The following is a 24,331-nucleotide window of genomic DNA, read 5'->3' on the forward strand; positions in this document are numbered from 1 at the left end:
AGCAGCTCAGAAATTCTCTAGTTGTTCAACTGGCAAGGCCAGCTGAGTTTCATGTCCTAAGACATTTCATTTCAGAGGTCCGTCAACATCTGATTAGAACTTACTAATAAATTCAATTTTCAATCAATATTTGCATTTTTACCTGAGACTATAAGAGCATTCAATGGTAAAGGATAACTGTAGGAGTTCAGCTGAACATTTCTCATAATTTGATTTTCATGTTATATCCCTCTCCAGGGTATGAGTAGCGAGGGTTGTTATCCTGCTGTAGATTCTCTGGCTTTTTTTTTTTTTATTTGGTTTATTTGGAATTCCTATTTTCAAAGGAACTTTTTTACTTTACATCCACATGCAGTCTTGCAAACCTGCTAATATTCCTGAGATGTTTCTTCCCATGCACATAATCCTTTCCTCCTTCAGATTGTAGGATCCTGCGCGGATTGAACGTTCTTGAAAACGCTGCTCTCTTGCTTGGAACCAGGGAGGATTTTTCTTTATTGAAAGCTTCCTCAGTGGGCATATTCACATCACTACATTTTGGATTTCCAAGTTCAACAACTCATTTAAGATTAGAGGCTTCCTTTTTCATGATGGAGAGAAATAAGCTCTTCCAAAACACATCTTGAGCCTTCTTTCTTTTCTTTAACTGTGCTGTGGAAAACTGTAGTTAAAAGTCTTAAATTCAGCCAGGTGATTTATTGCCCGTTTTTTCCACAGTGGCCCTTGACAGTTGCTAAGACATCTGAACTCTTCTGTTGCTCTTTTTTCCTGTGGCTGCCCGTGTTAGTTGCCTTTTATAAAACCGTGTGCCTGAAGACAGTGTAGTATATTAAATACAGCCTGTGTTTAGGCTGTAATTTATCTGATATTTACGGAGAGCAGCACAAAGAACTTGCTGATTATCCACAGATAGCGAGAGGATTATTAAGGATTATTAGAGGGTGGGAAAAGAGTTTCATCCAGGATTGTAGAAGTAATTGAATTAGACCCAATTCAAATAGTTTACATACAAATGTTCTTTCACTCTGCTCTGGAGGAGATCAGAGATTGTGAGCCCTTAAGCTGAAAAAATAAGTCTGTGAAACTCTTTGAAAGTCTGTCAATTCAGCCAATTTGGCAAGTCTAGTGGGAAAGTTGCTTAACTCGTTTTCCAGTAGCGCATCCTGCATCCTTCTTCCTGTTAAGTAAGAACTTAATTTACTTCAAATTGTATAATCATAACTTGAGTTTCTAATCTGAGTATATAGTTCCAAGTGGAAGGTAATAAAAATGGTCAAGATTTTTCCTGAGAATTGCCAGAATATTTGGGAAGAGAAATTCGTAGTTGTTTCAGGATTTCATATTCTATATGTTTTCAAGCAGATAAAATTAGAATATATGGGGAAGGAGTGAGTTGTTATAGCTGTTTTGATAAAAACTATTATTTTAATAAAAAGTTAAGCCTGATGGCATCCACACTGTACCTAGTACAGTTACATTTTGAGGCTTGGACTTGAGTCATTTAGAAATGGAAACTGAAATTTAACTGAAGTAAAAATTGAGAACATACCTATCAGCAGCTTTTCAGTTGCTGGAGGGAGACTTAAGTGTCTGTGCAGTATTTCAGTCGCTATTTAGCTTGGGTAATGGCTGGCAGAACAACTGGCCTCACTGATCAGTGTTTTCTGAATCATGAACCAGAATTCCTAGAGCAAAAGAAGCCAGGAGCAGGGTCCAAATTGTGAAGGATTTAGACTGAGATCCACAAAAACACTGCAAATTTCTGTGATCCAGCAGCTGAATAATGGCAGATACTTGGGCCATGGGTGAACTCTTGATCTTTTGGAAGTTACCCTGGTTTTTTTTAACTGTAGAGTATGTCTTCATCTTATCAGTAGGTTTGTGACTGGATTTTGACACTGGAAGGATAAGGAGCTTGTGGGTGCTCGACCTTTCTTTATGCAGGGGTTTTCTCTTCCCTGCTCTTGTACACAACCCAGAAAGATTTGAAGCAGATTAGAATCTGAATTAAAAAACTAGTTTGACCAAAGCAGGAAAAAAGGGAGCATTTTTGTTTTCTGTCTCTGAAAAATAATTCTATTTTTTAGCTACTAAGATACTAAATGTAATAATTTTCCCCAATCAATTTTTAAGCCTTTTAAGTTCTCTTTTGTTATTTAACTTTCTTTACAGTTCTTTACGTGTGAATTGGTGTGGTGCAAGAGGAGGAGAAAGGATATAAAAGTAAAATCCTGAGAGTGATTTTCCCTCATCCTACTGTTGAGGGCAACTGTGATGAGAGAGATTGATGTGTTTGTTTTTATTTTGCATTTTTAGGAAAGAGATTGCCATGGTTATGAAAAGCTCCTACCTTCGAGGACTGAACTTAGCCTCTTTCTTTGTGGCGAGCAAAATAACAGTGTTCATGACTTTCATGGCATACGTACTGCTTGGCAATGTTATCTCTGCAAGTCGGGTGTTTGTTGCGGTGTCCCTGTACGGTGCAGTACGACTGACAGTGACCCTCTTCTTTCCTGCGGCTGTCGAGAGAGTGTCCGAGGCAGTGGTTAGCATACGGCGAATCAAGGTATGGCTATTAGTTTCAATGGTAATTGGGTTTCTTCTCTTATTCTAACGTTGTTTTATTGTTACCGACAAAATCGGCTTTGTTTTAGCTTTGCAGTTTGGGATTTTTAATGGAATAAGCTGTTTTGAGAACACATTGCTGGCAGGCAGAAATGTAGCATAAAAGTGTACGCACAAAGAGGTGGTGTAGAAATTTTTGGAGTAAGAGGAACATGTGTACAGTTATGCAGATATATTGGGATTGGGAGTTGGAGGAAGATGCAGGCAGATGGGAGCTGTAGGATTTATATTCGTATTCCATGTGCACTGTCCTGCCCTGTCAGCTGTGGAGGACAGCAGCGAGCCCTCGCTGCAAGCCCTCGTTGCAAGCCCTCGTTGGTGTCTTGTGGCTGCTTTCAGTACTGGAGTGAAGACTCAAATTCAATAAGAATGAACATCAGAAATGCTTCTGGTTTTTACAGGTAGACTTAATTTTGTTTGGTTTGCTGTGTTTAGTGTGTGCTGTGAGTAAAATACTCATGTTTGGTATATTTACCAGTACTTCAGCATAAACTGCAAGAGCAGAAGACTTAAATGCAAAATCCATTTTGAATTTAAAACTTAAAAAATCCTGAATTGTCAAGTTAATGAAATACAGAATTAGAGCATGCCAGCCATTTTAGAACTTACTTTTGAAACAAACCACCAACCACCAACAGGCTAATTTAGTCTAAAGTAGGTAAAACAAACACTTTACATATCATATGGTTTTGCGTAGTGTCATTATGCCATTTGTTGATGAAAGTAGCTAAATATTTCCTATTTTATTTTCTTTTTCATGTGGTTGAATAGTATGGGTTTTATTTATAAACTTCCGAACTGTACTAAGCCTGCACAAAAAAAATTCATTTGGCAAAGAATTGTCCTAATGAATCTGTAGCATCCTCGATGCTGTCATCAACATTTTAGCTTCCATTTTCCAAACTGTTTCAGGGTTGGACGTTTTGCTACTGGATCATAAGATGCTGCCTGACCAAAGATGTGTTATTGAAATGTAAATAAGTGGAAAGGAATTAGGAGAAGAGAGTAGGAAATGCAGGGAATATGATTAAGACGATAGCTAAGTATATTTGGGCAAAACTGCCTTTTTTGTATAGTAGGTGCTTTCTCTTAGGCTTGTAGAACAAGTGAGGTTTCTGCACTGGTCTTAAAGTATGCTCAGATGGAGAGAAGGAAACAGGAGATGTTATGCTTCAGGTGACAGTAAAGAATTGATAGATGGGAAGTAGTAGCTTTTCCTCCATATTCATTGATACATGTATAAGAACTGTGTATCAAAAAGAATATTGTGGTCCCCTTATTGCGGTTTTCACCTAAGCTGTCTTTTTCCCTCACCCTAGCTACACATCTGAGAGCTGGTTTGCATCTCTTCTTGAAGCTTATCCACTCTTTTGTGATGGAGCTCAAGGTCCCCTCGTGAAACAACATGAGTGGTTGTTTTCCAGAGGGTTATTTTGGCAGACACACAGGAAAGAGGATGAGTTTCAGCTGGATACAAGTGGCAGAGTTTTCTCTTTCAAGGACACAGTTGTATCTCAAGCTAATGTTTGCTTTTCAGCATCCTGTGGTAGCGACTTTATTTTTCTCTGCATGGAAGATTATTAAGTACAAAATGATTGGACAAATGTTTTAAGAGAACTTAAGAGTCTCTAAGGCTTAAGTTACTTTACTACATTTGAAAGTTTTATTTCTAGAGTTGATATTTTTCTTCCACTGTTTAAAATTCATGGTGTTTTTTTCTTCCTTTGCACTAGTTTTATTTGAACTCTTCCGTATGTGATAATGTAACATTTTTGAAATGTCTAGCTAGGATTTATACCTGGGATGAATGCTACTGCTAGAAGAGAAATTCCCAGCAAATGCAGAAACAAAAAGAGACTGATTCCTTGCTTACAGCTGCTGTGGTATTTCAGCCATCACCTAAATCCCAGTCACATTTCTGAGGTCTTTTTCTAAGTCACGGACCCCAGTACTGTTTTAGGCTGTGTCTGGAGTTTCTCTCCCTGCCTACCGCTCTCTTATCCCGAGTTCTCTGTTACACATGTCGCTGTTTGGGCCTGCCTATCTAAAACAGCAATACTCACCTGGCCAGATTGCTCAGGCATGTGTGGCTTTGCCCCTTTGCCTTTTGGGGGAGATGTATGGATATGTGCATTAAGTTTGGCGACTGCTGCATTAAAACGCTTGACTTCTCCTCACTCTCTAAAGCGATACCCACCAGCTGGAGTTCGAGCAGTAGCTCTGTGCCTGTGAACACCTAGCAGTCTGCTTCCTGTCCTCCCGTGGCCTGCCGCCTTTTCTTGAAATATTGTCTGCTAGAGCCTACTTAAGGTCTTTATGTTCTGTGATTCAAAGTATAATAGAATTTTTCTGGGTTTTGTCTTATAATTTTGGTGACTGTTGCCTATTTGTCACTGGAATAATGCTTAATAGGAGCAGTGGACAGCTTCTTACCATGTCCTCATCCTTCTGAGTGAAACAGCATAAGCCTTTACCATCTGAGCAGTGACATGATCAAGTGTTGCAATGGGGGTTCAACCCTTTCTGCATGGGAGGGGGATGAATCAAACAATTGCGGGGTTTGTCAGTGTTTCCAGAGCCAGTTCTTAAGGTCCATTTGCTTCACGGGTTATGTTTCATTGAGCATGTGGTTGTTAGATAGCTGTAATACTTTTATGCTATTAAACCTGCAGGTTTAGTTTTTTGGGTGAACAGTTAGCTAGTTAGAAGTACACTATTGAAGAAGCTGTGCATCACTTTGGAAGTGTAATTCCTTGATCAGTTTGTGGTTGATTTTTTTTTTTTTTTTCCTTCTCCCCATAATTAATGTTCTGTATACTGCTTCCAAAAACATGTGCTTGGGTTCTTTTCCCATTCTCAGTCTCACATTAGGCAATATCCTATGCTGTTCTTTTATTGCAGAACTTTCTGATGCTTGATGAGGTCTCGCACTTCACACCACAACTACATGGTAATAATGAGAATATCATTCTTCATGTTCAGGATTTGACTTGCTATTGGGATAAGGTAAATTTACTTCTACTAAATGTAAAGTATATTGGTACTGCAGGCATTTAAAGTCTACAAAGCAGTATATCTATGTATAGTGTGCTGTATGTTTTGTATTCCATCTTTTGTGTATGTAAATCCTTTTAGTTTGTTAATCTAACTCTGCAGAGTAGTACGAAAACACTGTCAGGTACATCTTAAGTGTATCCATTCCTAAATGTTATACTAAGTGAAAATCTGTGTTTCAATGTGAAAATATCTCTTGTTACTAAACGACGCTGCGTTGTAGCTGAGATGCTTAAATTCCAATTAAAGACAGTCAGCACAGTAAGGTGGGCCCTGGTGCATGGGGTTTTTTCCTGTGAACTGGTGCTGGCCAGTCCATTAATCTAGAACCAGCACAACATTGTACTTCTTGTAACAAAATCAAAAGCTTTAGGGATTTGTCTGCCTGTGTTTGTTTGTGTATTTTCATTGAGACTGTTCAGCTACAAATGGTTTTTTGCTTAAAAGGCATCAAACCCACCAAAATTACTAGAAAGAGGGACAATACATAGGTGATAAATCCATCATGTATCCTTTTCTGTAAGAAAGGCAAAGATTGACTGTTTCTATTTTAAAACTGCAATTGCTGTGGTAAACAGCAATTTGCAATGAATTGTTGGAGCTATTACGAGCTGCCAGTATCCTTGCACAAGGGATGCTTCAGTCTCCATAAGAAATGCTGGATTGTCTAAATATGAATTTTGCATGTAAATTTAATGCAAATAAGATGTGTGGTGTATTTACCTTTATATACACCCTCTTCCCCTGCTTGTGCTGTGTTCCAATGAAGTTAAAGTGTGAAAAAAATGCGTCAGAATCTACTTAGTACTACTACTCAGCTACAAAAGAAAATTGCTACGTTATTGTGCTTTATTTTCTCTGAGTTGTCTCTGACACAAATTCTTTCTGAGACATGGAACAAACTTTTAACTGATATGAAAAACTTAATAGCAAATACATTCAAATGCAAAATAGAATGCATTTTTTAGTCTTTGTTTTCTTCCCAAACCAACATTGGTACCACTGTTAACAATTTATAGGAAATGGTTGCATAATATGCCCATAAAACACCTTCATTTTTTTCATTACTTGTTTATATTGCATAAAGCAGGGCAGCATGACTGGAATTACTGGTTTCCTTTTGATTAAAACAAAAAAACCCCAACAAACCACCCACAAAACTACTGTTGTAACTTTCATTTTGATATTTAATTGCAGTGTGCATGGGAGAAGACTGATACTCCCAGAACTATTAAAAGCAGCTGAGAAAGTTTTTCTTATAAACTCTTACAATGATGCAGAGTAATTTTACAGAGTTCTTCACTGAAAAGATGATGAGTTCTGAGAAAGAGGAATTATGAAAGGAATAATAAAAATATGCTATCCTTTGTCAAGTCACTGACTTAGCTTGCTACCCTGACTAGGTTTCTCATGACTGTTTGGATCTCTATATAGGTGCTGTACAGCTGGATGGTAATTTTTTATTTTTAAACATTGAGGCAAAAGAGATACTAAAAAAACCCCCAACAACCCACAGATCCAAAATCACTGGCAGTGAAAAAGAGATTACTAGCTACACTTTTTGGAAAGCAACCTAACGTGGTGTATTACAGTTTATCAACAGATAAACAAAGCTAATTAATTAATGGTCACACTCTTGTTTTACTAAGGCAAGTATTATCTGCGTCCCACAGGCTGGTCTGACACCAGCACAGAACCAGAGATTCTTCGATATGAGTTTTTACTAAGGTGCCTTGAGTTTACAGAACAGTCTGTCTGCTCCCCTGAGCAACGTTAGGTTTAAAATCCAAGAATTTGCACAGAGGCCAAATTTATCCCTTGTCATTTTAGTCACTTAAATGAGAAGCTGAAGTAGTATGGGACTTCTGTGCAATATATGGTCTCTGTATCCTGTAGGTGGGATGAATTGTGTCTTTCTCTTGCCTGTAGGACCCTAAGGTCTGCCCAAGCTCACCTGAGGAGCTGCTGCCCCTGAAGGAATTGTTCTTCTGTCCTCATGCTCTGTGTCTCTGTGCCCTCCCTTGTGCTGCTGTTAATGGTTGTCTGTGTGACCTAGTCTAGGTGATCCTGCTCTGGCAGGAGGGTTGGACTGGATGATCTATCGAGGTCCCTTCCAGCTCCTAACATTCTGTGATTTTGTGGTGAACCAGTTCAGGGGGATACAGCAAGAGAAAATGAATCACTCTTAATGTGATTTGATTTTTGATAGCCCATGAACAACCCCTCTGCAAGGTTAGGCAAGAACAGGTGACAGCAGAAGGGAAGGGAAAGATGCAGGGATCTCATTGGGCTTAGGGGAGCTGGGACAGTTGGTGGTAATGAGCTGCCAGATGAACTTAACTGTAATATTAGTCTGTGCTCTAATTTCAATGCCTCTGTTTTGTGCCATAGGTGTGATGAATTCAGGACAAATTGCCTTTAATTATAAAGACTGTAATTTTGAAAAAATACCATGCCCCTTAGGTGTTTGTGGCCATGCTCTTTGCTTGCATTTCTACTTTTTTATAGAGTCTATGATATCTTACAATATTGCTTTAATATATAATATTTGGGGAATAGTTGAAAAAATTTTTGAATTTTTTTCTAATGTTTTTAGGCTCTTATGGTATTTTTTTTTTGAAAACCTGAGTGTGGGTGGTAGTATCTTTGCTCTTTTGTGAATACAGAAGCACAATCTCAAAAGGTCTGAAGGAGGTCCTGTGTGTCTGAAAGCTTATTTAGTTTTTCCACATAGACTAATTGATTTAATAAGAGAGAACTTCTCTTCCAACAAACTTTGCATACTAAAATAAAAAAAGCCTTGGCTGCCAGAAGTTGGTAGAGTTCCCCTGACCTTAGCACTACCTGAGTACCTGAGCTGTGTACTCTGGACCAGGAAATCAAATTCATTGTAAAATGTTGATGGGGGAAGGAGCATTAGAAAAGGAAAGAAGCCTCGTTGATGCCACCTTGTGGAAATTAATAATAGCAACAAAAGTAGATTTGCAGAGTTGCACAATGCGCACAGGCTTGGGTTCTCACAGTGAATCCCTGATTTCGTGTGAACCCCGCGGTGCTTCTGTGAGGTGGGAGGTGCAGCTTTAGAATCATAGAATGGTTTAGGGAAGGGACCTTAAAGCTCATCCAGTCCAACCCCCTGCCATGGGCAGGGACACTTCCTACCACAGCAGGTTGCCCAAAGCCCCATCCAACCTGGCCTTGAACACTTCCAGGGAGGAGGCATTTTAAGCCTACCGCACCCAATATTCCTAAGGGTCTCCCTTCCAAGTGCTAACCAGGCCTGACCCTGCTTAGTTTCTGAGATCAGAAGAGATTGGGCATTCTCAGGGTGGTATGGCCTTTGAGCTCTGGGTACTGCTGCCCAGCCAAGTGTTTCTCCTGGTGTGACGGGACATGTGCATGCTAGCTCAGCTCTCCCAGCCATCGTATGTATGGATGAGTACTGTGCCTGTGTCTCTCCCAAATAGTTTGAAATGAATTGCAATCTGCCCCTTTTGGCAGTCCCAGAACTTGGTCACATGGTATTTTGTGCAGGTTATGTGGTGGCCTCTTCAGCCTCTTGAATCTCAAAGGGTGGCTGGAGAATTTAAGTGGTTTGCAAGTTGTTAAGAGGTACACTAGGTATGCTTCACCTTGATCCTCTTTTTTTGTGTTTTTGTTTGGTCCTTTAATAGAAGTATTAGCATGATCCTTTCGCTTCTTCTATTTTCTTGGGTTGTTTTTTTTTTAATGCATATATTTTCCTGTTTTCATTTTAGTGTCAGTCATGCTTAGTGTGGCCTAAGATGCATGTAAAGGCAGATCCTGTTACAAGGGTGTTTTGCTTTAATGAGAGGGAGCTGCACCAGGCCCTTAGGAATTGTGGTTTAGCACAGCTATTAAAGACATGAGCATCGTTCCTTTTCAAAAGAAACAGGCATTTTTACAACCTTCACACGGGAGATGCAAAATATGTTGGGAAATAAGCTCTTATCAGTAGCGTAACATAAAGGACAGGCATACTAAAAAAGGAGTATTGGAACAAACAATCCTAGCATAGTATATTTTCACACAAATAACTCACTGTGTTGTCCATGAGAAGTCTCTGAGATGAAGTTGTGTAAAATCAAATGACATTTTTGGGTTTTCACTGTAGAGAGATCTTTGACTAGAGCAAACCCAGATCTGGCTTTACTGGTCATCTGAGAGAGCTTCAGCCCTCTCTTTTCCCTTTTTGGGTTTGGGTTTTTTTGTTTGGTTTTTTTTTGGGTTTTTTTTGGTTGTTTGTTTTTTTTTTTTGGTGGTGAAGAATCAGAGTCTTTCCAAAAGTGTGAATTACTGAAGAGGCAAACTGTATGCCTGAAATTATGGTCTTGCTAATTTACAATGATTTATATGCCTTGTTTTCTGTTCCTAAAGAGTTGTTTTGATGGTATATAGTGTATTTCATTACTGAGGAAGCCTAATTTTTTCTCAAATCCATAGAGTTTAGAAAGCCCGGCACTTCAACAACTTTCATTTACTGTCAGGCGAGGGGAATTACTGGCTGTGATTGGTCCTGTAGGAGCCGGAAAAGTAAGTCTTAATGTTTAACCCATTCTGTGGGGTTTTTATGAGTCTGTTAAACGTGACTGTAAACTTGAAGATGTACAGTTCCTTTCTGTGTATATCACATTTCACATCAAGATACTGGCATTCAAGAAGGGCAGATGTCCTGGGGGTGGGGAGGAGATGGTTTGAAGTTAAACAGTACTTTGCACATTGCTTCTAGACTCCATGCAAAGGGTACCAGTGCTCTGCAGTAATTTGAGTGACGGGATGAAATAGTCCATCATGCCAGTTAATACTGTTCAATCTCTGTGATGTCTTTAATGCAATAAAACTTTTCAACTTTTATTTATTTATTTTAATAATCTTTTCCAGTCTTCACTCTTAAGCGCTGTGCTTGGTGAGCTGCCTAAAAAGAAAGGATTTATAAACGTTACTGGAAGAATTGCCTATGTTTCTCAGCAGCCTTGGGTGTTTTCTGGTACAGTAAGAAGTAATATACTGTTTGACAAGGAATATGAGAAAGAAAAATATGAAAAAGTTTTAAAAGTCTGTGCTCTTAAGAAGGTATGGTTTTCTTATTGCATGTTCTATTTTTATGATCTTTATTTTTATCTTAGTGTTCTTTCAGTCTTGTGATACGTGCTGCGATATGTAATATATGGAATTTATTATTATTAGTTGCACGTGAAATAAATCTTATTGCTTAACAGAAGTATGTGTAATTATTTTTGACATCCGTGTGTAAGCACAATATTGTGATCCCTAAGTTTTTCACTAGAGGGAGTTGTAGCTTATGTGAAGCACAGACAAATTTGGAAAAAGCTATTCTCAATTATTTAGTTTCATAATCATGTTTAGCCCTTTTTCGCTGCTATTATGGTACGTGTGCATGTAAATGCAGTAAGTAGGGGAAACCAAATGATCACACTAAGCACTGTTTGTGAATTTGGTTTTGTAAATATCCTTTATGCTTTTTTGTAAAATAAATGTCATGTATATCATGTATTATGCATTGCTAACTGGTATCAAAAGAACCTTAGTGCTGTTTATTGGAGAACTTGCTGAGCCCAAGTAGTTTTATGAAAAAACATTTTTGAAAGGTCTGTGTGCAAAGGAGTTTGTGGCATGAGATATAGAAGAGGATTAAGCCAGATTTGTCAAGAAACAGACATTTTGCTTGGCAGCTAAAAAGGTTTTATGCAGCATGTTATGATATTCCTGTCAGCAGCGACACAGGTGAAAAGCAGATGGTTACCGTGATGAAAATTTTTTGCAAGGTTTTTACACATAGTAGATAGAGTTTTAATATCTCCTGCTGATATTCAGTCATATGCTGTTGTCTAAACTTCAGGTTTTAGTGACTTCAAAAGACAGAAAACTGCATTTAAAAAATAAAAAACCCACTTCATATTTGATGGCAGATTTGCTTTCATAGTTTTCTTTCAGATTTATGTGTCTTATGAAAGCTGTGTGTAAACTTGTAGAATATGTTTTAGAGCTCAATATAAAACATTTTCTGAATAGGAAATACAATAATATGACATGGAACACTGTATAATTTTGTTCCCTTAGTTATTGTGCCAAGCCCCGTAAAATAACCGTAAATTAAAGAATAAAACTAATGCTGTTCTTGAGGATATTGGCAAACGGCAGATAATTTACTGATAATAGTTGGTTCACTTTTATTTATTGTGACAGCTCTTTGTTCTAGTAAAAATAATAAATTTACTGTTATACTTCATAATTTTTAGTTTGATTTTTTGAATCACCAGGAAAAATTCCTTCTAGCCCTAAGCATTGTAGTGCATTTCCCTCTGGCAAAGCTGTAGAAAAAGTGAACTTTAAGATCTCACTGATTTTTCCTGCATTCTTAGTTGTCTTTTGCTGAAGGTACAAAGTCATAAAGTAACTGCAGATATTTCCTATAGTATGAATCCTTGTATTTTAATGTGAGATGGTAAGTTAACACTTTTCAAATAAGAAAATGTTATGTTGAAGCAGCTTCATCAGTCTTTGAAGTTAAAATTATCACAAAAAAATTAAAATGTTGCTGTCTGTTCTTTCATGTTCCCAGGACTTGGAATTATTAGCAAATGGTGACCTAACAGTCATAGGAGATCGCGGAGCTACGCTGAGTGGGGGACAGAAGGCCCGTGTAAACTTGGCCAGGTTAGTGGTTTTTTTCTGTTTCTAAAACTTACAAATTGTCAGACTTCAGTGACTGAACTAAACAAATGTAAGACTTTGTGATACTGACTTTTTTTTCTTGAAACCTTTTAGAGCTGTGTATCAGGATGCAGACATCTACCTTTTGGATGATCCACTGAGTGCAGTAGATGCTGAAGTTGGAAGACATTTGTTTGAAAAGTATGTTACTGCTTTATTTTCATTTAAAACACAATTGTTATCTTCTGATTCCTTATAGGAAAACTTGAGAAAACATTTTTAAGGAGATGGATCTCTTCATAAAACTGAATGCATTCACTTTCTGCTTTTATTTTTCATCTATTTTATTTATTTGGAGGACGTATAGTTTTTTTCCTGTGTATGTCTTTCATTTTGCTCTTTATTTTTTAAAAGTCTTGTAAAAGTCCATTTTGAAGATACGATAATTAGGATTATTCTTAAGGAAATATATGCCATTTTCTTAAGGAAAATGGAGGATTTCCTACATGGGTATTGGGGTTTATGAACATTGGGTTTTATGAATATTAGTTGTGAGCAAAGAATAATATAGGGTGGGATTTTAAATAACTTCTTAGTTTGTTGCATCTTTATTTGTGTAGTAATAAGCACTTAATTCAAGCAGCTAAAGAAAAGGACAGAACTCTTAGATTCTTGAGTAATCTTTCATTTTGGTTCTTGAATGGTTGAAATTTCTTTCAGGTAAGTGTAACAGGGAACTGTGACCTGCAGGGTAGACCATGTTTCATCCTTGCTTCTTCATAGCCTTTGTGTCTTGGTATCAGAAGGTATAATCTAGAATTTATTAGAAGTAGATGGAAAGACTTCCATTGGGCTTTGGTTGAAGCCTTAAATGAGAGTGTTTTCTTGAGCATACTTACAACCTTTGAATTCCACGTTCCAAATACATGAATTAATGTAGTTTTATTGTTGTTCTCTCCTCTCCATCCCTAGACAATCATAAAAACTTGTCTTGCAGAAATGGTCATAGAATTTGCTTTGATTAGCATGGCATGTGTGTTCTTTTTGCTCGTGAGGTGAAGCTTTCAGAATCTAAATTTGAAAATTGTGCATCCTATTGATGTTTGCAGTTTCAAATCTGGAGATCCCTTTGAAACCCCATCAATGTTTTGTTTTATTTTATTGATTTGTTTGTTTGTTTGTTTTCCAAACAGCTACTGTTTGTTTCCATGAGCCAATATGAAGTAAGAATTTTATGGTGCATAGGCTTTACATTTGTTATTCTGTGCAGCATCATTTTCACCTGTCAGGACTGATAGGTGGAGGTCATTACTTCTGTAGTTCATATTATCAAATTCCTTTAATGCCTGCTGAAACTACCTAGGCTTTAGCTGCTGCTTTTCTGTTTTTGTGCAAGGTTGCTCTGTAACTCTGGTGTTTGACTGTATCAGTGCCTGAGTTCTGACAGTGCACCCACCGAGCTGTCAGCCTGTCTCTTCCTTAAGTCTTAAGGTTTTTTCACAAAGAGGAATACAGGAGAGTACAGTAGGTCAGGTGTCTCTTCAATTTATTCTGTTTTATGTGGCCTGTGACTGTGGTGTGATTGTGTCTACATCTTGCTGCAGAAGTGGAAGTCCGGATTTTTGTATGTGCAGAACCATAAAGGAGCTCTGCAAGCACAGCATGTGTTTAGCTGATGGATGGAGGCAAGGAGGAATAAGGAGATTATCTCAGAGAGTTTGAAACTAAGAAAACTAGATGGGGTTCTTCTTTTACTTTTGTTTACTCTTCCACTCTAGATCATAGAATCACAGCATGGTTTGGGTTGGAAGGAACCTTAAAGCTCATCCAGTCCAACCCCCCTGCCATGGACAGGGACACCTCCCACCAGACCAGGTTGCCCAAAGCCCCATCCAACCTGGCCTCAAACACTTCCAGGGAGGGGGCATCCGCAACGTCTCTGGGCAACCTGTGCCAGTGTCTCACCACCCTCACAGTAAAGAATTTCTTCCTAAGTCTAGTCTAAATCTACCCTCTTTCAGTTTAAACCCATTTCCCTTTGTCCTGTTGCTACCTGCCCTTGTAAAAAGTCTCTCCCGAGCTTTCCTGTAGGGTCCCCTTCAGGACCTGGAAGGCTGCAGTAAGGTCTCCCCAGAGCCTTCTCTTCTCCAGGGTGAACAGCCCCAACTCTCTCAGCTGGTCCCCATAAGGAAGGTGCTCCAGCCCTCTGATCATCTTTGTGGCCCTCCTCTGGACCCACTCCAACAGCTTGATGTCCTCCTTATATTGGGGGGCTTAGGACTGGACACAGTACTCCAGGTGGGGTCTCACCAGAGCAGAGTAGAGGAGCACAATCGCCTCAGTTTGAACGAAACAGATAGAAGTAGAAATGAAAGGATTTTGAGGTGAAAATGGTCTGGGTGGAGTAGTAGCGGAAAGGAAAACTCTGAGCAGTCCCTCCCTGTTCAAAGATCCTAAGGGAGGGCTTTTTTTACAAACAGAAGTTGTCTTCTGAGGCTTTCATGACGGCTACAAAAGGTGCTGGGAGTAGTGGGGAGAGTGTTATGTTCAGTAGCTCACTTTGAAAAACAAGGCAGGGCATGTTCTTTAATGCTTCCTCAATAGTGCTAGAAATGTGGAGAAGAGAGGGAGTGCTTGGGCAAGAGTGGTTTCTTAGAAATTGGTGCTGAGGAATGTCCGAGACACCACTTCATACGAGCTTCCCCCAGGAGTCCGAACCGCGAGGCATAAAACAATGGAAAAGATGGAAGAAACTGGGTATTATTTAATGAGAATCTGAAGTGGATATGGTTCAGTTCACTCGCTCTTTATTTTTTTTTTTTAATTGTAATTTTATATTAATGTTTAAGTTATTTAGGAGTGTCTAGTCTGTGTTTGCATCAAAGATAGGTATGTTCCTAGTAGTTCCCTGAAGCTATGGTCTGTGGATGTCTGGTTCATTACATTTGCTGCTTTTCCCCACTCTGTTCAGCTACTCTGTTCAGCAGTAAACAGTTTAAAATATAGAAATACTTTTCAAATGAGAAAGAATGCGAGTAGCACAGCTCCAGTGGAAAAACAGTCTATGATATTGTTAATAAGGGATTGCGTCTCTTAAGAATTTCTCCATAATATAGACAAGTTGTTCTACAGATGGCGAAGCAGATAAGGCCAGTTTTCCAATGAATTCTATCTCCTGGTCAGATTCCTTGCGGCCTAGTAAGGTGTAAAATGGAGATTCCCTATTTTTGTGTTATTTGTAGGCTCTTTTCCTGTGAGTTCTCTTTATAGTTAACAGTAGGCATGCTTCAACCTTTTCTCAGTGGGAGGGGCACCAGTATAGTTCTGGTTTTGTATATGTTTGTGTGTGTGTATGAAAATATGCATATATTTATATATATGTGTGTGTGTGTATATACACACATATAATCTATACACACACACACAAATACGTGTAATATACAAATATGTATACTAATAAATAGCTTTTCATTAACTTTTAAGGAATGTGGTATGTTGAAACATCTAGCTTTGAAATGAGGGACAGCCATGCAAATATGGTAGCACATTTCCTTGTGTGATGTAGTTTGGAATAGCTTGTGGTGTTCCAGGTTGTGCCTGGATCCCAAGAATTTGCCTGTTCTCCCTGTGCGTCTTTATAAACATATTTTTATAGATTATATGGTTTCAGATAACCTTTGGATAGAATTTAAGTTTTGTCAATGATACTGACTCAAAGGGTGAGATTTATCTATTTTGTCTATTGAGACAGATGCTCTTCTCTAGGTAATGCTCTTCCCTTATATCTTTTCCAGACACAGGAGCTGTGAGCCAGTCTCAACTGATGATCAGCCTGTTTTCTTTATGTTCCTCCTCTGTGCTTGTGAGAGTAGACTTAGTTGCAGGGCAGTTTGGAAATCTTTTAAAATCAGACCTAAATGTGTGATCGTGCTTGTGAGTAGTATGCACATCTGTATCATTCCTACTATCAGACAGAATTCTACAAATCATTAGTTTATTTCTTTTAGGAGGGAAGCTGTTTTGAATGTATGGTTGTTTGTCTATTCTCAGTTTTGCCTCTAGAACTAGATAAAAGCTGCATAAGAAATCCCTGCATTTATCACAGCACAGTAATGACCTTTAGCATCTGTTCAGATGGAGCACCTTGGTACTAGATGATGACTCCCTGTAGGAACTCAAGGGACATGGAACTGACAATGGGTCATGGGATAACTATGTGTTGAGGCTCACCGAGAGTCATCTGGCAAGTTGACCACGTGTCCTGAGAGAGAAAGTCTTTCTGCTGCCATCTGATGTATCTGAGCCTTCCTCTGCAAGAGAGGGAAGGGAGCAGCCATGGTTTTGTAGCAAAATGTCCTTCGTACTTGCAGACAAAATGCGAGGAAGAATTGAACTGACGGCAAAGGAGAGCGAAGTGCATGGATTAAGAGATCCTGACTTCGTCAGTGCATTCTTACTAAAGCCCCAGAGGTGCTTGAAGGGAGGAGCAAAATGAAATAGGGAAAATGAGTAAAAGGACTTTTTTTTAAATTGTATCTACAGATCTTAATATGTACTTCATTTGTTTAAAGTAATTTTGGTACTCTTAGAAGTCCATGAATGCTTCCAGTCTCATACCTCTCCAAGTGGGGTATACTTGTAGACCTCCTGTAATGTTGGAACTTTGAGGAAAAAGTGCTGTTATGGTGGTGTAGGTAATTGAAAGCAAGTGGAGCTCATCAGTCCTGTAAAACTAGCAGATAAAAGCTAGAAGGCCTAATTTCTGTAAAAGGATTACAGACACGATCAGTGTGACAGAGGAACCAAGCAAAGGTAACCCTGGTGTGTACTTGTCAGTGCGGTGTTTAAAGATGTACACTTACTACGTGCTTTGTCCAGGGGAGTTGGTGTGTAAATTTAAGGATTTCACTCTACTCCCTTCAGGTAGTATCTCTCTAAATCAAGGATATCTTTTCCTCCTTTCCATTCCAAGGATAAGGTTTCCCAGTTTGTGTTTCACACCTGCTCTGTGCTTATTATGCCTCTGATACCACTGCAGTGGTTACAGCCCTAATGAGAAGTACTGGGCATACTTGAATGCCATGTACCTCTTTTTTGGTATTACAGGTGTTGCTCTTAAAAATGTATTAGTTATACCTGTACATTTAGATGTTACAATTGAAATTCCTTGGAATTCCTTGTTTTTATTGTGGGCAATTTATTAAAAGATATGAATATGATGTAGTAGTGTTTCTTGGGGTTTTGGGGTTTGGATTTTTTTCAGAAGTGAAAAGCATAAAGTGATCACTGTACATTGTGTGTTTCAAAAAACTGTTAAGATTTTACAGTTTTTGTCTCACAGAAATGTATATTGTTTTGTTTTGATTTTTAAATTAAGTGATATGAAAGTAAAAAAAAAAAAACACCCCACTTGCAGAACCCCAATGTAGTTGTGTGGTTTAGTGGTCTATGGATGAAGTTGCAAAACAGTATTATGAATACTAAATCAGAAATGGGCTCAGGAAGCAGGTATGCATGTAGGAAAGTTCACGAAGCGCTACCTAAACACTGCGATTTCTGACTCAAAAAGTCCCTGATATATGGACTCTGGAAGCTGGCAAATATGTACCAAAGGAAGCATCACTTTGTTTGCTTATATATCTTCTCCAGCCATCCACTGCTGGCTGGTGCCTGGGACAGGGCAGTGGATTTTGTGGACCTTTAATTTGTGCCAGAGCAGTTGTCCTTACATGTTAGCTCAGTGGAGGCTGGGACTTGTCATGAGATGGGGATAAACGTTTAGCAAGGTAAGCATGGGAATAGGAACAGCGTTGTAGAGGTAGGTGTGGGGGTTTTTTGTCTCTGGCAAACTTATCACACTTTTTTCTTTGGTTCTGAAATTTTGTAAACTTTGACATGTGCAAAAAGAAGTGGGGGATTGTTCTGCCTAAATAATTTAAATTTAAAGGGAAAGGAAGGCAAATGCAGTAAGTAAATTAATATAGCAAAGGCTTTATGCCTATGAGCACTTCCGCATGTACTTTAATTTCATTTCAGTGATGATTTCCATTGAAACAAATATAAGTATTAACTAGAGTAAAGTTAAACTTACGTGTGAACTTCCAAAAACGAGAGGCAAAGAGAGTGGTAAGGAAGAAAGTGGAATCATTACAGAAGAGACACTTTGCAGAGGTGAAAGAAAGCTGGTTCTTGGAGATAAAAACTTAAAAAAGATTAAAGAACAACTTGTCTCAAAGGAAGGAAAGCCTGATAGGGAAGGGAGAACAGATGAGGATTTGTATGCACGAAAGCACCAAGACACTGCCTTTGCATAGAGGAGCACTGTGTTTTTTGCAGGCCCCCTTCTGAGTGTCTTCTGCTGCATGCTCTGCAGTATCAAAGCTCAAGCTAATTTTTTTATTAATTGTACAGAAGTTTGCTGTCACAGTGCAATGGATTTTTTTAAAATGAGTGTTAGTATACTGTTACTTAGGTTTGTCAACTTAAAATATTGTTTGTTTGTTTGTTTGTTTGTGCCAAATTGGAAGAGAATAATTTCTAGAGGGATCTATCCCAAGTCTGGTATTCCTGGTGATGGATGAAGGTTACTGACGCTACATTTTCAGGTGATGAAAAACCAGTCAATGCTTCAGGCAGTTCTGGAGATGGACAGGGATTTGGGAAGTCTTGGTTACAGGATATGCATTAATAGGTGCATGCAGCAGGGGTCAGTGCAAAGTGTTGGCTCCGTGGACGCACAATGAGCGGGGTTCAGTAGTGCAGCAGTTTTTTGAAAAAGGAGGTGCAGATAGTGGTGAATCACAAATCCACTATGAGTCAGCAATGGTACACTGTTCAAGAAGCTGTGCCCTGGGATTTATGACCAGTACAGGTAAAGTAATCCTCCTATTATGCTTTGTACCTGTGAGGTCTCAATTGAAATAGCGTTTCAGTTTTGTGCACTTCCAAAAAATGTAGACCAATTTCAGACTCCAGTGTCATCAAGAACATTCAGGTGGCAAGGGCAGGGGGGGAAATAAAAGAGAAAACTATTTGCGTCTTTAAAAAAAAAAGGTAGTATATTGATAGAGTATGCCTCTAGAGAGTAGCGGAGAAGCACAAGGAAGGTGAACTTTGTGGGGTTTTAAACACAAGTAAAATGTGGTGACAGTTCTGGGCGTACTCCAGCAGATGCCTGAACCCTTGGACCAGGCGTGTTCCCTGCTGAGCGAGGCTTTCCCTGAATCCTCTGCATCATCAGTGAGAATGGGAGACGTGTCAGATGGTGTTTCACCCAGAATTGGGTGTTTCACCCAGTATTGATGGTTGCTTTCCTTCAGCTACGCAAGGCAGTGTTTCTGAAAGTAGATGTGCAATGAAAATAAACTTTAGTCAACCAGTTAAAACCATAAACACTTATGGACTATTTTGGTGTTTGTTTTTTTTTTTTCTTTTTCAGTTCATAGACAATACCAAATTTTCATTAACAAGAATTCAGTGAGCTCTCTGAATTCTGTGCCAACAACCCTTTTATCACATTCAGTTTTGCTGAATGTCGCTTTGAACTCTGGCTTCAGTCTTCTGTGGTGTCCAAGGCACCGTACAAACTTACTGCGCACTGTAAACTGCAGAATGGATGTTGTCAAGCAGGAGAGAGGATATTTAAAATTAAAAAAAAAAAATGTTTTGAACATAAAACTCTAGCAGATTGATGTTTTGAAACAGATGTTAAGTATATCTTAGTGTTTTACTAGTTTTGCAACTTCTGTGATGATACAGTATTTTAAATGGCAAAATTTTCTAGTGAGCTGTCTGAGCAGCGAGTTGTTTAACTCGGTAATAGATCTAAGTATACCACCTTTGTTGCGATTTTTCCTCCCTGTGCTCATGCCAGTGAATTGTGACAACAATTTTTCTACTCACCTGTTATCAAGAAACTATTCAGTGAGCTTCTTTCTACCCAGATAGACATCAAATCGAGAATTGTTGGGTTTTTTTTTTTCAGAATTCTCAATTGAGTGAACTGATACATCAGTGAAAATATAGATTTCCACAGGGGTAATTTTTGCCTTCTCTCCTGAGATCAAGATCACACAGGATGCTGTGCTGACAGCTCTAATTGGTTTCCTTTGATGCTGGGATCACCCACTTATTTTTTTACCTCTTTTTTTTAATTTTTTTTTTTCATCCTCCAAATGCAAAAAGTGCAGTGAGCTCACCATAACTCAAGATCAAGATTTAAGGGTTTTCAGCCATCAGATTTTCTAGTGGCTACTTTGTCCCAGTAAGCTGTTAGACATTACATCTCCCACACAGAAAATTCAGTGATCAAAGCGGTATATGGGCTGTGGGACTACGACAGGGAAAGCTAGATCTCTTCATGGCAAATACCTGATATATTTTATTTTGGCAGCTTTCCTGCTAGGTTAGTAAATATCCTGCAGCCTCTCTGATCTTTGTCCAGTTCTCTGGATGATAGGTTTTGTTGAAGATGACGTTTTGTAACGTGTCTTTCCCTCGTGCTCTAGTTGTGTGTGGCTTCTTTCAGTGACGGGTGGGCAGTGACCACGCCAGAATACTCTCACGAAGGGCTTGGTGCATAAATAGTTGCAGCTGCTCAGATAGTTATATAGTGTGTGTGTGTGTGTGTGTGTGTGTGTGTACACACACACATAGTAGTTATATTCAGATACCTTGAATAATTGTTATCTTGGCCACCTAAGAATGACATCATGGGTTTTATAGTTGCTTCTTGGATGCTGCATAGCAAGCATATAACTTTCACAGGAAGTGTGTTGCTTTTTACTTGATTTTACTGCACAGTTTATTTGGAACACTGTAATGTAATTATGCTGACTACTCCTAGTAATAGCCATTTTATAGTACTCTACTTCCTGCAGTCTTTGTAGGAGCGATAAAGTAGATGTTAAAAGCTGTATAGGGAGTTAATTGGATTTACAGCATGACTGTATGAAACACAGTAAGCGATATGATATCATTGCTGTTAAGCTCAGGTTCTTTTTCTGCCTTACTCTCCTCACTGCTTATTTGCATTTCTGCGTTGAATTTGTACGACTGGATTGCTGTGGTTTTGCTTGTGTTTCTTTGGAGAATGAGGAGGGAGAATTTGTGTGTGTGTGTGTGTGTGTGTGTGTGTGTGTGTGTGTGTGTGTTGGTGGGTGTGTTGGTGGGTTTTTTTTTTGTTTTTCTTTTGTGAGGAGTGCCACCCTCCTGTGTTATGTTACCAAAAATAAGCCTAGCAGAGGTAGATCTGGTAGACAAAACCACACAGTGCCGAGGTCCCTGTGCAGAAGGTTCTGCTTGGAGCAGGCTGTAGCCTGGCCCTTCAGGCTTCATTCTTCGTCAGCTGAACACTGATGAGGGCTGCAACCAAAGTGTGTGTGTGTTCCTGCTTGGTTTTGTCTCGAAGTCCAGTTCATGGGTCCCAGTAGCTTGCTGCAGTACGAGCCACAGCAGACTGAGAGACAGGGAGATGATCTTCAAAAAGTCTCTGCTGCTCCAAATGGAAAATGCTAATGTATACACCTTCGCTGGACACTGCAGTTCTAGAAAATATTAGTTTTCCTTGTTTTCTTAAGATAGCAAGTTATCTTAATGACATTTCATTAAAATTGTCTTAACCATCGTGGTAACAAATGTACATGTCATGAGCTGAACTGTAACAAGAATTAAACTCATGGAAAGAGAAAGCAGGGCAATGTACTGTGGACAATTATGGAAAAAAATGCAGCCAATAAAAGTAACATCTTTGAGATGAGCTGTCAGAGCAGCTGTGACAGTGAGGCACTGAGACTTCTGGAGAAGTAAACAGCCCTACTGATCTAAGCTATGTGTGAAATCTTTCAACCATCTCTCACCTTTTTCCATGGCATCAAGGCTTACCTTCCTTTCTAGTACCTTTCCGGCTTACCTTAGAGGCTTCCCCAGAAGTTTGGGATTTGGAGAGCAAAGTTGTCCTCGTTTTAGAAAGACCTGGGCATACCAGAACCAGTTGGGAAGTGCGGTTCAATCCCATACAGTTTTAGCAGAAAAGATATCTGGTGTCTTTTCAGCAGAGCCTTGAAAGGTCACCAGAGCCAAATTTCCTGAAATAATCAAAATTATTTAGGACACTTATTTATTTTAATTCGTTTCTCCATCTTTTTGCAGATGTATTTGTCAGGCCTTACATCAGAAGATCTCTGTTTTGGTCACTCACCAGTTGCAATATCTCCGTGCTGCAAATCAGATTCTAATTTTAAAAGATGTAAGTGATTTCAGTGTCTATAATTTTATATCTCACATACTTTCTAATTATCATTTTTAATCTAAGAATGAAAAAAAAAGAATTAAAGATTTTTAGTTTGTAAATGTATTTTCTGCCTACTAGTGACCATATATGTTTTTAAAGGTTTGTAATCATTAATGAAATAAGCTGATTTTTCTTACAATACCGTCTCTGAAAAATCTGAATTTTATCATGCATATACATAATCTTATGTACTGATTTTTATCTTACATGTATATAATATACTGTGAGATAATTGCTTATTTTGAGCCTCTGTTAATGCTTTGCGTTTATTCTTGATTCTTGCACTTTTATGCGAATTAAGAACTATGTTGATTTTGCAACCAGTCCCTTTTTCAAATTAAGGCTGAGAAATGGTCGCAGATACCTTTGAGAATGAGCAGGCCTTCAGCAAAACTGGTTCTTTCCAAACTTGGTTGTACCAGATATTCACAGGTAGAGGGGAAAATGCAAGAACTTCAGCTGGTTTTTTAAATTATTTTTTGAAGGCTACATAGTAAAGTGCAGGAAATTACTTTTGATGCATGACAAAGTTGCAAAAAAGGACATTAGCCATCTTTTTCCTCCTGTTCATCTCTCTTGAAAAGTTACAGTAGCTTTCTAGAAATGAGTTTGTGATAGAGCTCTAAGAAGTGTGGAAATGGTCTGCATTGCTCCTTGTAGAGCTCTGTGAGGACCAGAAAATGAAGCTGCTGTTTACCCATAGCCCAGATTAATATAAAAAAACCTGATGGTTATGTATGTGGTTCAACAGCTTGTCCTGGAGCTGCATGGCTGCCTCCTGCAGCTTCTCCAAGGAGGTGAATTCTCACCTGGCTGTAACTGGGAGATACAAACTTGTTTGTACGCTCCCTGGCCTGGTTAGCTGCTGGGAAGGGACTGGTTAGTGGGAGAAGAGCTTGTTTCTGCTCTTCTAAATGAGGAACCGATAGTTGGAGGCATCAGCTCAGTTGCTGCAGTGGGGTGTGTGCTCAGTAACTGCAGAACCCCAGAGGAAGCAAGGGGAGATAGGAAAAATTGTCCTTTACAGAAGATAATCAAAGCTTATATTAATTGTAGGGTAAGATGATGGGGAAAGGTACCTATTCAGAGTTCCTGAGATCTGGCATCGACTTTGCTTCCCTTTTGAAAAAAGATGAGGAGGTAGAACAGCCGTCGGTCCCAGGAACCCCCAACCTGAAGTCTGCCCGAACCCGAACCTTCTCCGAGTCCTCTGTCTGGTCCCAGGATTCTTCTGCCCACTCACAGAAAGACGGAGCAGTGGAACAACCACCTGTGAGTGCTCAAAGGATGGATGTGTCTTAATCCTTGTCTGGCTGGTTTTTAGCTTAAAGTGTGATAATCCCTGCTGCGTTTGAATTGGGATTGCTGGATTGCATTAGCACAGGTGAGAGCTGGCCCAGGCTGGATCTGCTTGGCACTGTGCTTGGCTGGCAGTCCTGCCACCTGGGCTGCAGAGGGCAGGCATCCCACAGCTCTGCACCACTCTCTTCAAACCCAGCAGAGCTGAGTTGGTTTGGATTCAGCATCAGCTCTGCTGGATGCAGGAAGCATTCCTATAGGCACCACACTGTGCTTCCTTCATCCTGTCCTCTGTCAGTGGTGCTTTCAAGGGCCAGCACCACTGTATCGGTGGGTTCTGTATGTTTGTGCTGAACTCAAATCAGC

At 39.2% G+C, this 24,331-nt stretch overlaps 1 protein-coding gene across 1 annotated transcript in view; it reads left to right on the forward strand.

Annotated features, from left to right (window-relative positions):
* ABCC4 (ATP-binding cassette, sub-family C (CFTR/MRP), member 4) overlaps nt 1-24,331 on the forward strand; it is a gene marked incomplete at its 5' end in the record, with an annotated part of 133,360 nt that overhangs the window by 13,110 nt on the left and 95,919 nt on the right. The window contains 8 exons of the mRNA XM_010190819.1: nt 2,317-2,566; nt 5,527-5,631; nt 10,144-10,233; nt 10,582-10,773; nt 12,284-12,378; nt 12,490-12,576; nt 22,525-22,621; nt 23,723-23,938. Coding sequence (XP_010189121.1) covers nt 2,317-2,566; nt 5,527-5,631; nt 10,144-10,233; nt 10,582-10,773; nt 12,284-12,378; nt 12,490-12,576; nt 22,525-22,621; nt 23,723-23,938 — 1,132 coding nt within the window. The remainder of the gene's footprint in view (nt 1-2,316; nt 2,567-5,526; nt 5,632-10,143; nt 10,234-10,581; nt 10,774-12,283; nt 12,379-12,489; nt 12,577-22,524; nt 22,622-23,722; nt 23,939-24,331) is intronic.

Source organism: Mesitornis unicolor, unplaced genomic scaffold (assembly GCF_000695765.1).
Source record: "Mesitornis unicolor isolate BGI_N332 unplaced genomic scaffold, ASM69576v1 scaffold4448, whole genome shotgun sequence".
In the NCBI taxonomy this organism is placed as follows: domain Eukaryota; kingdom Metazoa; phylum Chordata; class Aves; order Mesitornithiformes; family Mesitornithidae; genus Mesitornis; species Mesitornis unicolor.